Source organism: Apodemus sylvaticus, chromosome 8 (assembly GCF_947179515.1).
Source record: "Apodemus sylvaticus chromosome 8, mApoSyl1.1, whole genome shotgun sequence".
NCBI classification, from domain to species: domain Eukaryota; kingdom Metazoa; phylum Chordata; class Mammalia; order Rodentia; family Muridae; genus Apodemus; species Apodemus sylvaticus.
The window spans coordinates 64,755,080-64,767,264 of NC_067479.1; the positions used below are offsets into that span (position 1 = coordinate 64,755,080).

At 48.5% G+C, this 12,185-nt stretch overlaps 1 protein-coding gene across 1 annotated transcript in view; it reads right to left on the reverse strand.

Moving 5' to 3' along the window:
* Window positions 1-1,333: 1,333 nt before the first annotated feature.
* The window catches only part of Fam124a (family with sequence similarity 124 member A), a 57,440-nt gene continuing 46,588 nt past the window's right edge, over window positions 1,334-12,185 (reverse strand). Inside the window, exon 4 of the mRNA XM_052191235.1 lies at window positions 1,334-3,718. Coding sequence (XP_052047195.1) covers window positions 2,936-3,718 — 783 coding nt within the window. The 3' untranslated portion in view covers window positions 1,334-2,935. The remainder of the gene's footprint in view (window positions 3,719-12,185) is intronic.

Sequence of the window (12,185 nt, forward strand, 5' to 3'; positions counted from 1 at the left end):
CATTCGAAGGCATTCAGTAGTCAGACCTCGGGGTGCAGCTGGGGCGGGGTGGTTTCAGGTCAAGGAGGCAAGAGGTTGCGTCTCACTAGACAATATAAATTGAATGATAAGGTGGACATTCCCTATGTCACTGAACCCACTTTAGAAGAGGACTAGCTTATGAGGCCATCTCAACATTTTTCAGTTGAACAAATGTATGTGTCACCTATTGGATTCTAGTATCTGTCATAAAGTCAGTACTGCCCCAAGAGCCAGGATCTACCAGTGAGCACCGGCCAGGAGGAAAGCACTAGTTAGCACAGGGTGAAAGCAAGGCTTTACAGAACGCAGCTCCTCCATAGACTCCCTTCATCTCCCATGCCAGTCCAGAGGAGCCTGGGCATGGATGGCAGCAGGGAAGGGTACTCACAAACCTCTCTTCTATGTGGTACTTCTGACATCTGTTGGGGGTCACTCAGCTTGGCAAACAGGACTGTGCTGGGGGCACAATTTACAGAGGAAAGGGTAGAAATGTTGAGATTGGAGTTGGGCTCCAAAGCAATGCTCGTGAGGTAAGCATTCCAAAGCAGGGGCACTGTGGGGAACAAAGGCAGATGTCCTCTCAGGGATCCAGGACACTCACTTTTCCCTTCCTGTCTCTTGGCAGTGATGCACAGGATTCCTTCCCAGAGGCCTGTCATCACTCCTAAGTTATTTTTCCTCCTTTCTGAGACTAACTTTTGTTTTTAAATTACTATCAGCTATTGACTTGGAGACAAATGTCTGGGCTGGGGTGAGCTATAGGGGCTCATCATCATCATCACCACCACCACCACCACCACCACCATCACCACCACCACCACCACCATCACCACCACCACCATCACCATCACCACCACCACAACCACCACCACCACCACCACCACCACCACCACCATCACCACCATTACCACCACCACCACCACCACCACCACCACCACCACCACCATCACCACCACCACCACCACCACCACCACCACCACCACCACCACCATCACTACCACCACCACCACCACCACCACCACCACCACCATCACCACCACCACCACCACCACCACCACCACCACCACCATCACCACCACCACCACCACCACCACCACCACCACCACCACCACCACCACAACCACCACCACCACCACCACCACCACCACCATCATCATCCCAGCAGAGGCTTAGAAAACCTAAATTCATGGCCATCTGGAATCTTGAGTCAATCTTCTACAGCAGTCTGTCATGAGGGCTCTCCAACTGCCACTTGAGCCCAAACTGGCCATAACCTGCTCTTAGAAATGAAGTCTGGTTGCAACTCAGCCACTCCCATTCACATATCTTTTATTTTTCATGCTGCAGTAGAAGCGATAGCAACACATTTGGATAAAGTTTAAAAATGATGTGACAAACTTTGAAATATTTATCATTTAGCCCTTTTCAGAAGTTGGCTTAATCCTGATCCAGAATCAGAACAGACCATGTTTTTATTTATTTACACTGGAGCAGAACCCAGAGTCCTGGGAAGTCCAAAGTGTCTGAGGCAAGTCAGAGCCCCAGGCTTTCCTGGTGAGGCTGATGGACGGTGATGGGTAAGAGCTTGAAGGCCCTGCTGGGAAGCTCTGAGGTTGCATCTGAGCTGGTGTGGGCCCTTCCTGAGAGGCAAGAAGCACCACGCTGGGCAGAGAACACCAGGCGGTTCTTTCCCAAGGACAATCAGAATCTGGGGGTAATTTGGCATCGCTCCCAATGCTAGAAGTTGGCATTGGTGAGGTGGGGTTGTAAACATAGCCTTACCAGGAGGTCTGGTCACCATTCACACGGTGGCAGCAGCGGACAACAGATGGGGAAAGCTGGTGTGGCTGCAGTGCCCTTCTCCCCAAGGTTCCTGTGCACTCACTGGATGCTGGCCCTGCCAGGCGGAGCTGCACTTTCTTACTTTGGGGGTTGGGGCACTGGCTCACATGGGCAATCAAAAGGACAGCCAAAAAGGTTCCAAACATTTTAACTGTTTACTGTAGACAGTGCTACAAAATACAAAAGATGGCTCTGGTCATTTACGGAGAGATGCATGTAGCCCTTTTAAAATGTGTGCTCTTTAAAGCCAGAGATTCTCACACCTGTTTCCCCGGCCCACTTCGTAACCTGTTACTGTAACTGCAGGCAACAAGTCCTCTTACACAAAACAGTCCAGAGGGCACACTCTGCAGGCTTGCTTAATAACACGAGTTGGCTGAGGGAGAGTGTGCAAAACTAGCTTTCACACTCAGAGTATTTCGTAAGTGTGCAAGGCATTGGTTACTCTTGCTAAGTCTTTATAAAGTGTGCTAGCCAACTGTGTGTAGACCCAGATTTTCAAGTGCTCAAAGGTTTCAAAGCAAGGAGTTCTGCTGTCTGCTGTACGTTGCTGGCTGTTCTATGTAGCAACCACTGGAAGCAGCACCTCTGGATTCTAGGGTCCTGTGTTCCTGTGTGACAGTGGGCACCAGGAAGGCATGCATTCTGTACTGCACACTGACGCTGGGACAGTCACTGGGTGTCCTTTCCTGTTTAACATTTTGGCCATAGTTATTTTACTTTTGGAGTATGAACAATTGTCAAGTCAGCTCTGGCTATGTTTTCTTTTTCATTTCAAATAATTATATGAAGCATTAAATTGTATAATTGAGCATTCAAAAATAGATTTTATAATTTAAGTGTGTTGAAAATTTATTTCCACAAAAATGTCAGGTGTTTGTTTCTTTTCTTCTTCTTCTTTTTTTTCCCTGAACCTTTAGAAATATGGCACCTGTCAGCTAAGGATAGGTGGCATGGTCAACATACTAACAGTCTCTCAGTTCTAGTCAGCTGGCAAATGGGACCGAGAGCACCCTGTTAACCGAGAGCCAGGGACAGTGGTGCTCGGGTTTCTGTGACTGCCAAGATACACTCAGATGTAGAACTCCTCCATGTCATCAGCCTCGGGACCAACTGGTGTTGGAGGCAGTAGCATGTCTTGGACACCCTGTGTGGCTTTCGGGTCATGACATGGTAGGGGTGTGGATGACTCTGTGAGCAGGGAGGCACCAGAAGCTGAGAGACCAGGAGTGGTTATCTCTGCAGGGCTGTGGGACCCTTTCGAGAAGAGAGGGTGCAAAACACAGGCAGTGTCTGGGCTCAGCTCACTGGCAGCGGGCAGTGGTCCTTTCTTGGGACTCTTCTGTGCTGGCCAGTGGCTGCTACAGCTCTCAGAGGAGAGGGATGCCTCGACTGTGTTGCAAAACCTACTGGGGGCAGAATATGCAGAGACCACAGACAGGTCTGAGGAGGACAGCCGTAGGCCCGTGTCCACATCTGTCTCTTGGGCCCCCTCTAGGTCATCAATGGACATGAGGCGGCTCGGCTTCCACTCTGATGCGCTGTGTCTCTGGGAACCAGTTGGCAGTGGCTGTGGTTCAGTTGGGGAGGGGCCTCCACTGGGCAAACAGAACAAAGACTTGCTTCTCTGGAAAGACCAGGCAGGGCCGGAGGTGCTCGACTGTGGCCTGTACTCCTGCTTGTCCCCAGGGATCGGGGCCATCTGGTTGGACGGGCTGTCATGTAGGGCTGTCTGGTTGCTGCCCTGTCCTGTGTTTGGTGTGTCGACAGCTGCAGGAGGAGTGGAACGAGGTTTCTTCTCAGAGGAGTGATGCACTCTGCTGCACTTGGGGACCTTTTTGTGTGTCTTCTGTGCCTGTGGAGAGAGGGCTCCATTTAGTCAGAGGCTACATTGAGGCTCACTGTTAAACACAGCATGAAACATCTTGCCAATTATTGGGAACTCCAACTCTGGCTAGGAAGCCTCCTCCGAGTCTGGGGAATACAGCTGACTCTCATACTGACAGGGTATTGTATTACATAAAATCCACATGTGGATGTGCCAAGGAGCAAGATCCTGGATGATGAAAATTCCTTAGAACTCTCCCTGTACTGCTCAGAAAGCTCTGCCACCTCTGTCTTTGCTCTCTAGTTTGGAGCACACAACAGGGCTTTAGTTGAGGGGAGAATAAATGTCACCTATACTCTTTTACATTTCTAGGGGAGTCTCATTCTTTGTCTGTTGGGTACATTCCATGTTAACTTTAAGCACTATGATTTCCTGTCACAGTGAGGAACCAGTTGCACTTTCCCTTGTCCCCCTCCCCCAACCCCGCCCCCAGACTGAGATACCCTCAATTTGAGATAACCTCAGCCTAAGAACCATTAAGTAAGGTCTCCCGGGTGTCTTGTGACTTTTCCTGGAGCAACATGAACAAACATCTATTTAACCGAGGTATGCCACCAATGAGAGATTAAGGAAACAGTGTCACCCAAATCCAGTGAATCAATGAGTTTACTGGAGTTACTTACAGTAGCCAGAGTCACTCCATGGTAGCTGTATCACCAAAAAGCCCAGCTCAGTATGGGTGGTGACTCAGGAAAGCAGCATCTTTTGCAATCCCCTCTCAACCTGTCAGCAGCTCTGTTGAAGAGACTCACACTGCTAACCATGGTCCCCCCATCCCAGCAGCTGTTTAATGCCTTGGAAAGGGCCTTGTCACTCTTTTACTTTCTCTGAGTGTCCTGAGCCCTTTCACTTTGGTCAAGTCCTTCCTTCCAGGGGGCACTATTTCTATTTAGAGGAAATAGTTTCTCAACACCAAGACACAGTCTGAGAGGCGGCCCTAGTATAGGCAGGATGTCATCCACAAAATAGGAGCTTTTGGGGGGTCAGCATTTATTCACATTTTGCCTTTCAGGAATAGGGAAGACAGTTGTTGACTCCTGATGAGTCGTGAGGCTGTGTTAGGTAGGGAAGACAGCGTCACCCTTCAACACCTGACTCTGCTCCCTTTGCACACACCAGCCCTGCTGACCTAGCAGTTCACCAGGATCTGGTGTCTTCTGCATGGAACCAGCCTCTCTGCTCAGGTACATTTCGCCTCCTCTGCTTCTCTCCAATTATTCCTCTTGTCCAGATCCAAGATGATAAGGCAAATTTAAATCACACAGCAGGTTAGAGGACAATGGGTCTGGATTTATTCAGGATTGGCACCTCTGACTGATAAATCCCTAAAATAAAAAGGTGTTGGTCCAGGGTTTTCCCAGAATGGGCATTTCCTTCTAGCAGGCTGAGACACGTGTCTTCGTAAAAGACACTCCCATTTCCCCCATCAATGAGGAACCTGGTTTCCACAAGCCACCTAGGAGCTATTGTTCAGTGCAGTATGTATCCATTAAATATTTACCATGGTAAAGGATGAGGAGCTACAACAGAAGAAGCTGCTACAGAAGAGATTCTCGTTCGACCACATGACTCTTTTCAAAACATTATTGAAAGAATCTAAGGCAAAACAGAGAAGAGAGACCAGAGACTGTGATGGTCAGCCCTTGAGGGAGAGAACTCATCTTCCCAGTGGGCAGAGTGGACATCAGTGGAGGTGAGTCCTGAATCACACACAATCCAGGACACGGGCATGTCAAAACTAGGTGGCTTTCTGGCAGGATGGTGGCATGCAGCAGGGGAGATGGCGGGATGGAGGTGGGAGCCCATCCAGAAGCCACTGCAATGATGCTCCAGTGCTTAAGTGCTGGGACACATAAGCTACATCTGCACGATGCACACAGCCACTCCTTAGCTGTGCATCCAGAGGCACAGACTCGCTTGGGACTATCTGCCTGGCCTTTCTCTCTGTGTCTCTCGGTCTGCAACCCATTTGACTTTTGTCCACATGTCTTGCCAGTCCTATTCTGCCGCCTAGGCTCTGCATATCGGCATCCCAAAGCTGTTTTTAGTAAGTGTGGCTTAAAGTCAATCAGCTGCAGCAAGTCTTCTGGGAGGCGGTAGAGATGGCCCCATTGGTGAAGTATTTGCTACACAGTTATGGGGACCTGAGTTTGGAACCCTAGCAGCCCTGTAAAAAAAGGGCGAGCATAGGACCATGTATCTGTCATTCCAGTGCTGGGGAGGACGATGGTCAGATCCCTGGAGCTAACTAGCTAGTCAACCTAGATGAACTGGTGAGCTCAAGGTTCAGTGAGAGACCCTAGCTCAACAAATAAGATGGAGAGAGCTTGAGAAAGACACCCAATGTTGACCTATGGCCTCCACATGCATGCACAGGCACCCAAATGCACGTGTGAATATACAGAAAAACACATATATATAACACCCCCATACAAATATTTTTCTCAGAGTCAAAATTATGGATGCCTAAAGAATATGATGCGAGGCTCAAGTACACCGAGAAAGATCACAGCTGCTGGTGCTTTTAGGACAAACGATTTTCACCATCCTCAAGCTTGGCTGGGTGAGAGAGAAAACAGGATGAGCTTGTCGTGGGAAGGAATCTCTGAGGGATGAGGACTGCTTCAAGGTCTGGAAGGAACCCCAGTATCGTTTGCTTGTTGGTAAGTATGTACCACAGTGCTCAGGGTCATTCAAGCCTGCCACTCTCATGTAGCCCAGTGGGGTTAAATTTGGCTTCAAGTCCAGCATGACAGGCAGGAACACTGCGGGCTTGAACAGAGCTAGCTGTTCATGCTTCCACAAGCCCATATGTGGTCTCTCTAGTTTCTAAGGCACGGCACCGTGAAGGCAGGAAGCCAGAGAAACCCCACACCATGCTGCTCTGAAGCGAGCTGTCAGCTGCTCTGTTTTGCTGGGGAGTGCAGCCTGCATGGTGGAGGTGCCTGCTGGGTGTGTGTATCTCAAGGCTGGCACACTGCTGGGGATAGCTGCAGGCATCCCGGATGAGCGCTTGGGAAGCGGCTTCAGAGCTTTGCCTACCCTTCCCACATCGCCTAGACTCTGGGGTTGATGAACATGGGACATCTACCTGGACCCAGGCTGGTGGTTATTCTATAGCTTTCCCCAGTGGGGTCTCATCTGATCTCTATGCCAAGGATGGAGCCTCTGATGTGTTTCCCTGTGGCTGGTTTTTATTTTCCTGCCTCTCAGCTTAAGTGGGAACAATAGGGGCTGAGAGCGAATCCAGAAACTCTGCCCTAGAGGGATTTACTGGAGTGCAACAGGAGCTTGTGACTTCACTGTTGGCTGCCAGCTCTCAGGGGCACCCTCCTGAGCCCCAGCAGTGACAGCAGAGATGGTGTGAAGTCAGCCTCCCTCCATTCCCTCTGGAGCTGGATGCCCCACTGGAATTCACAAGCTCCTTTCCTCACTATTTAAGGAACTTTCTCAAAGAGCAGAACAGCATGCATAAATTAATCTGCCAAAGGAAGGCAGCCAGCCAGGGAGACCTGCTTATGCTTCTCATGTCGCTAGGAAATTGGAATCCAGCTATGAGCTTGTCCTGTCCTGAGACGGTAGCACAGGCAGATTTCTGGTGAAGGGAAGCGTTCTCCTGAGCTGAAGTGCTTTTCTCAAGTGTCTGAAGAAGCTCATTCGTGGATTCGTGGATTCGTGGATTCGTGGATTCGTGGGTAGAGCCATCCCGTAGGTGCTGGGAGAGGTCACTGGGGGCCCTGAGTGTCTCCCTGCTTGTTCAAGGCCAGGAAACCCTGGCTCTGCCTCCTCTTTCTGAATAAGGGCATCCTCTCTTGTTCTGTCCTTGGGGAAAACATGCTTAGCATAGCACTGCCTGCTGTCTAATAAATCAAAGAGAGACCTTTAAAATCAGGCATTAATAACAACCAGGGGGCATCTCAAGGAAACCGGGTAACTGAGTCATGAGAACCTGAAGTTCTCTCCTGCAGAACAGTCTCCGTGTAAGAGGCAGAGCTTGGCTCGAGAGAAAGACATTGCATCTCGCCTCTCTGTCCTCTAGGAGACTTTCATACACTTTCTGAGGATGCCATTCAAGGGTCCAAGCCTATGCTTCTTTGTGAATGAATAGTCAAGAGGGGGAAGAGGAAGAGGAAGAGGAGGAGGAAGAGGAAGAGGAAGAGGAAGAGGAAGAGGAAGAGGAGGAGGAGGAGGAGTTGTTAGGGGGAAAGGATGGGGTAAACTTAGGTGGAGAAAGCCAGCTACAATCTGTAACCCATGGCAGTTTAAGGGTGGTGGAAGGGGATTATTGGCTACATAAACATTTGGTCCTTTAGGGGGGCTGGAGAGATGACTCAGCGGTTAAGAGCACAGGCGGCTCTTGCAGAGGATACGTTTGATCCTCAGCACACTCATGACAGCTCACCATTGTCTGTTAAGTCCACATCCAGAGGATCTGACACCCTCTTCTGATCTCTGATCTCTGGGGCACCCTGCACTCTGTGGCACTGGTGCACAGACTTGCATGCAGGCAAAAACACCCTACACATAAAATAAATATTCAAAGAAAAAGAGCTAGTAGTTTAAGCCAATTATCAGGAGTGCCACTTCTCTGCTAGGGAATCCAATTATGAGCTTGTGTGGAGACTGCAGCACAGGCAGATTTCTGATGAAGGGAAGCGTTCTCCTGCCCAGCTCCTATCAGTGTCTGTTGAGACACCTGCCCAGTCTCTGAGGCAAAGGGCAATGGGATGTTGTGAAGATTTATCTGGCCACCTCTCCTCTCCTGGGGAGCACTCATTCTCTTGGGCACATGAATAGGAACAGAGTTGCTGAACCCTGGGTGAGCATACTTTTATTTTTAATAGACACTTTCAAACATCCCAGAATTGATGGTATAAATGTTTAATTCTGCCAAAAAGTTAAACATATTTCAGTTGATTCATACTCTCACCAAGATCTGGTATTATCATTGTATTTAATTTTAGCCCTTCTGATGGGCAACAGTATTTCATCATTGTGTTAATTTGTATTTCTTTGATGACACCCACCCCATCTCCAGGGTCACCCTATGTAACCCAGGCTAGCTTCAAACTCAAGATCCTCTTTGCTGCTGCCTCAAGAGCTTGAATTAGAGGCCTGTACCATCGTGCATGACTGTAGGATGTCTTTCAATGCTCCTTGGCAGAGACTCTGTGTGTGAAGTGCCTGCCCTTTGTACATATTCTGGAGTTAATACTTTTAAAAAGAGTTAAGCATCACAGATATTACAAACCCACCTGGAACTTGTGGTTTTATTCTGATTGTTTTTATGATTAAGCACTTTTAGTTTTGATGAAGACATTTACATGTTTTTTTCAACACTGTTGCTGGTTGTGCTATCTTAAGGATGTGCAGATGCAGGTGAGGTGACTCTGGGGAAGTGTTCGCTATGCAAGTATGGTGCCTACTATAGTGAAGAGAGACAACAGAGTTCTCAGGGTTGTCCTCAGACCCTCACACCTGCTCTATGGTATCTGTGCAGCCACACACACACACACACACACACACACACACACATGCATAGACACAGACACATACACATAGACACACAGAGACATATGCACACACAGACACACACACACAGATACACACACATACACATAGACACACACAGGCACATACACACACAGATACACGGACATACAAATACACACACACACACACACACACAAATGTCACAAATGTCCAGTATATGCATGTAGAGAGCCACCAGTCTCTTAATTGTTCCTGTATTTCTTCACTCTTCTGCCAGCACTAGAATAAGAACTCTATAAGCCATGGTTTTGAAGCCTGTCAGAGGAGATAGCAATTGTGGGATCACAATGGTTCCAGAAGTGACACACAAAACAGCGCCCTTCTAGGTGCAGGGTGGCATTCCCACCCTGTGCTTGTGTTGTCTGGTCTAGTGTGGCTGGTCCACATTTCCAGAGCCTAACCCTCTGCTTGTCCCCTGTCTGTCTGCCTGTCTATGTGCATGTTTGTTTGAATAAAAAAAAAAGGCAGGGATTTGGATAAGTCCAACTACCTTGTGTGTATATGCAACAATAAAATTTATTGTTGAAGGAATGACAATATGCCATGTATGTGTGTGTGTCTGTGTGTCTGTGTGTGTATCCTAATAAAAATTACTTACAAAACTAGATAGTGGGTCATATTTGGCCTATGGTTTTTAACTGGCTGGCTTTGGCTCAATTACTTTTTCTATAAACTTTAAAATCAGTGTTCTAAATGTATCAACCCCTCACCAATGTATGAATTAGGATTGGCTGCCCGACTGTCTCCCTTTTAGCTTGGCCATCTTCCTTGCCCACCTCCTTCCCTCCTTAAAGCCATGGAAACAGCAGCCTGGAGCTTTGACTCATTGATAACAGTGGTAAAGACAATAGGCAGTCAGGGAAGGAAGGGCGTACGCATGCTTCACTCCTAAAGATATCCTACCCACTCACATGCCTCCGGCTCCTCATATGGAGCCGGGTGGGAGAGGGGCTGGCTCTGTTCAGCTGGACCACCGTTTGCCTGGAAGAGGGAGGGGCTGGTCTGGTGGAAAGAACATCAATTATAAAAGCCTGGTGTTGCTCGTTTGCTGGTATTGTGATGGTTCCCCCATCCCTGGACTCCAGGGTATGAATTCATGGATAACTGAGTTACTTCCATCTCCTGCAGGTTAGAAATAGGCCATTAGAATGCAAAGGCAGTGTTATTGGAAGACTGAGCCATCTGACTACAGTAGGCAAGGAATACCAATGAAGCAGGCCTGCCAGATGGCTTCAAAACTTCCCCTGGCCTGGCCAGGTTTATAGCATGGCTTAGATGACAGCTGCTAAACCCTCTCCCTTAAACTTGGGCAACCCCACACCACCATCTGGACAAATGGCTCCATGTTTTTTCCAGAAATGATACTGGAGAAAATGTCTCAAGACGGAGGTTGTCACCAGAGAACCAGAGATAAGAGAACCAGAAATAAGAGATGAATTTACCTCTTGACATAGGTCAGCACATCACAACCTTGAGTGCATTTGGGAGACTTAAAAAAATATATGCACCTCTGTAGTAGCAGGAACAGCCTCTGTAGCTTGGGCTGGGGAGCAGGCAGGAAGCAGGAAGCTGTGGCTTCTGCCTTGCTGACAGCTACTCATGCTGCAGGTTTTTCTTTCGTATTCAAGGGCCCACACCTGTTTGTATGGTCACTTGACTACGTTCTGAACGGCTGCGTGGTTCCATGACTTCACGTAACGCCTTTTAGAACCTTAACAACCATTTTGGTTGATGTATTTGAAGTAAGTCTTTGCAACTTGACAGCTCCAAAAGTTGGTCCCTGGAAGCCGGAGACCCGGAGAACTGTAGGCTAGGAAGCCGCCACCTCCCTCTTGTCCAGTGCCCTTCTGCAGTAGCTCAGACAGGGTTTGGGCTGAGGTACAGCAAACTTGTCTTCTTAGTTCATCTGCCTGGGAAGCGATACGTCAGTGGGAATTTTACCGCCATATGTCCTTCGCCACAGCTTTTTACCTTGTTCTTATCTACAAACCTGATTTTACAGCAAAACTTGCTCGCTGGCCTTGAGCTTCATCAGCACCAGCCATTTCTACAGCGTTAGGAGTTTGCTCTTGTGACGTCATCTGGTCACTCATTTAAAACAGAGAGCACAGAATACATTTGTGATGTGAAGGCAGGGAATACCAAGTCTGCTTGCCATCAACTGACTCTCCCGGAACAAAGGCCCAGGCTAGACAAAAATTCCACCTGGCCTTCCTCAGAGCGTGGGTAGTCATGGTCGCTGGACAGGCTGAAGAGTAAAGACAGATCTAAGTTTCCCCATAAACCTGACTTAACTGGGAGATAGTGCTGACTGCTGAGCTTGGTCCAATCACAGTGCCTCTACTCTACAGAGCTGAGGTCAGCACCCCAAAGTATTTTGTGTTAATATGAGATGCTCCAGGAATTCCTATCAGTCCACCCTAGGGTGCTCTTCTGGCCAGAAATCTGAGTGGGCTTTCCTGGGTGGTAAACTATAAATAAAAATATTAATACTTGAAAGCCTCATATCTGAAGGGCTTAGTATTTAAGCTGTGGATGCACAAGCAGAGGACCTAGGGATAGAAAAACTCCATGTTAAAAAAGGATGGTAGTAATTCTTGCCAAGGACAAGGTTGAACAGCAAGCAGCGTTGCATGGCCTAAATGATGAGGGCGTTTCCAGTTGTGGCAATCGTATGACATGCGGGAAGTTGGCATTTGGCTGCAGAGACATCAGCTATTTTTACCTCTGGGGGACATGAGGGCTGAAGAACAAATCTGGGCCTGGGGTCTCTGAGTGAAACTGGGCCAAGGCTGGAGACCTTCAAGGGCAGATCTACGTGTCCAGGAACAGGGTGAGTTAGAGCAGAATTCCAGAACCGTTCACTGAGCCGTGACTCTCC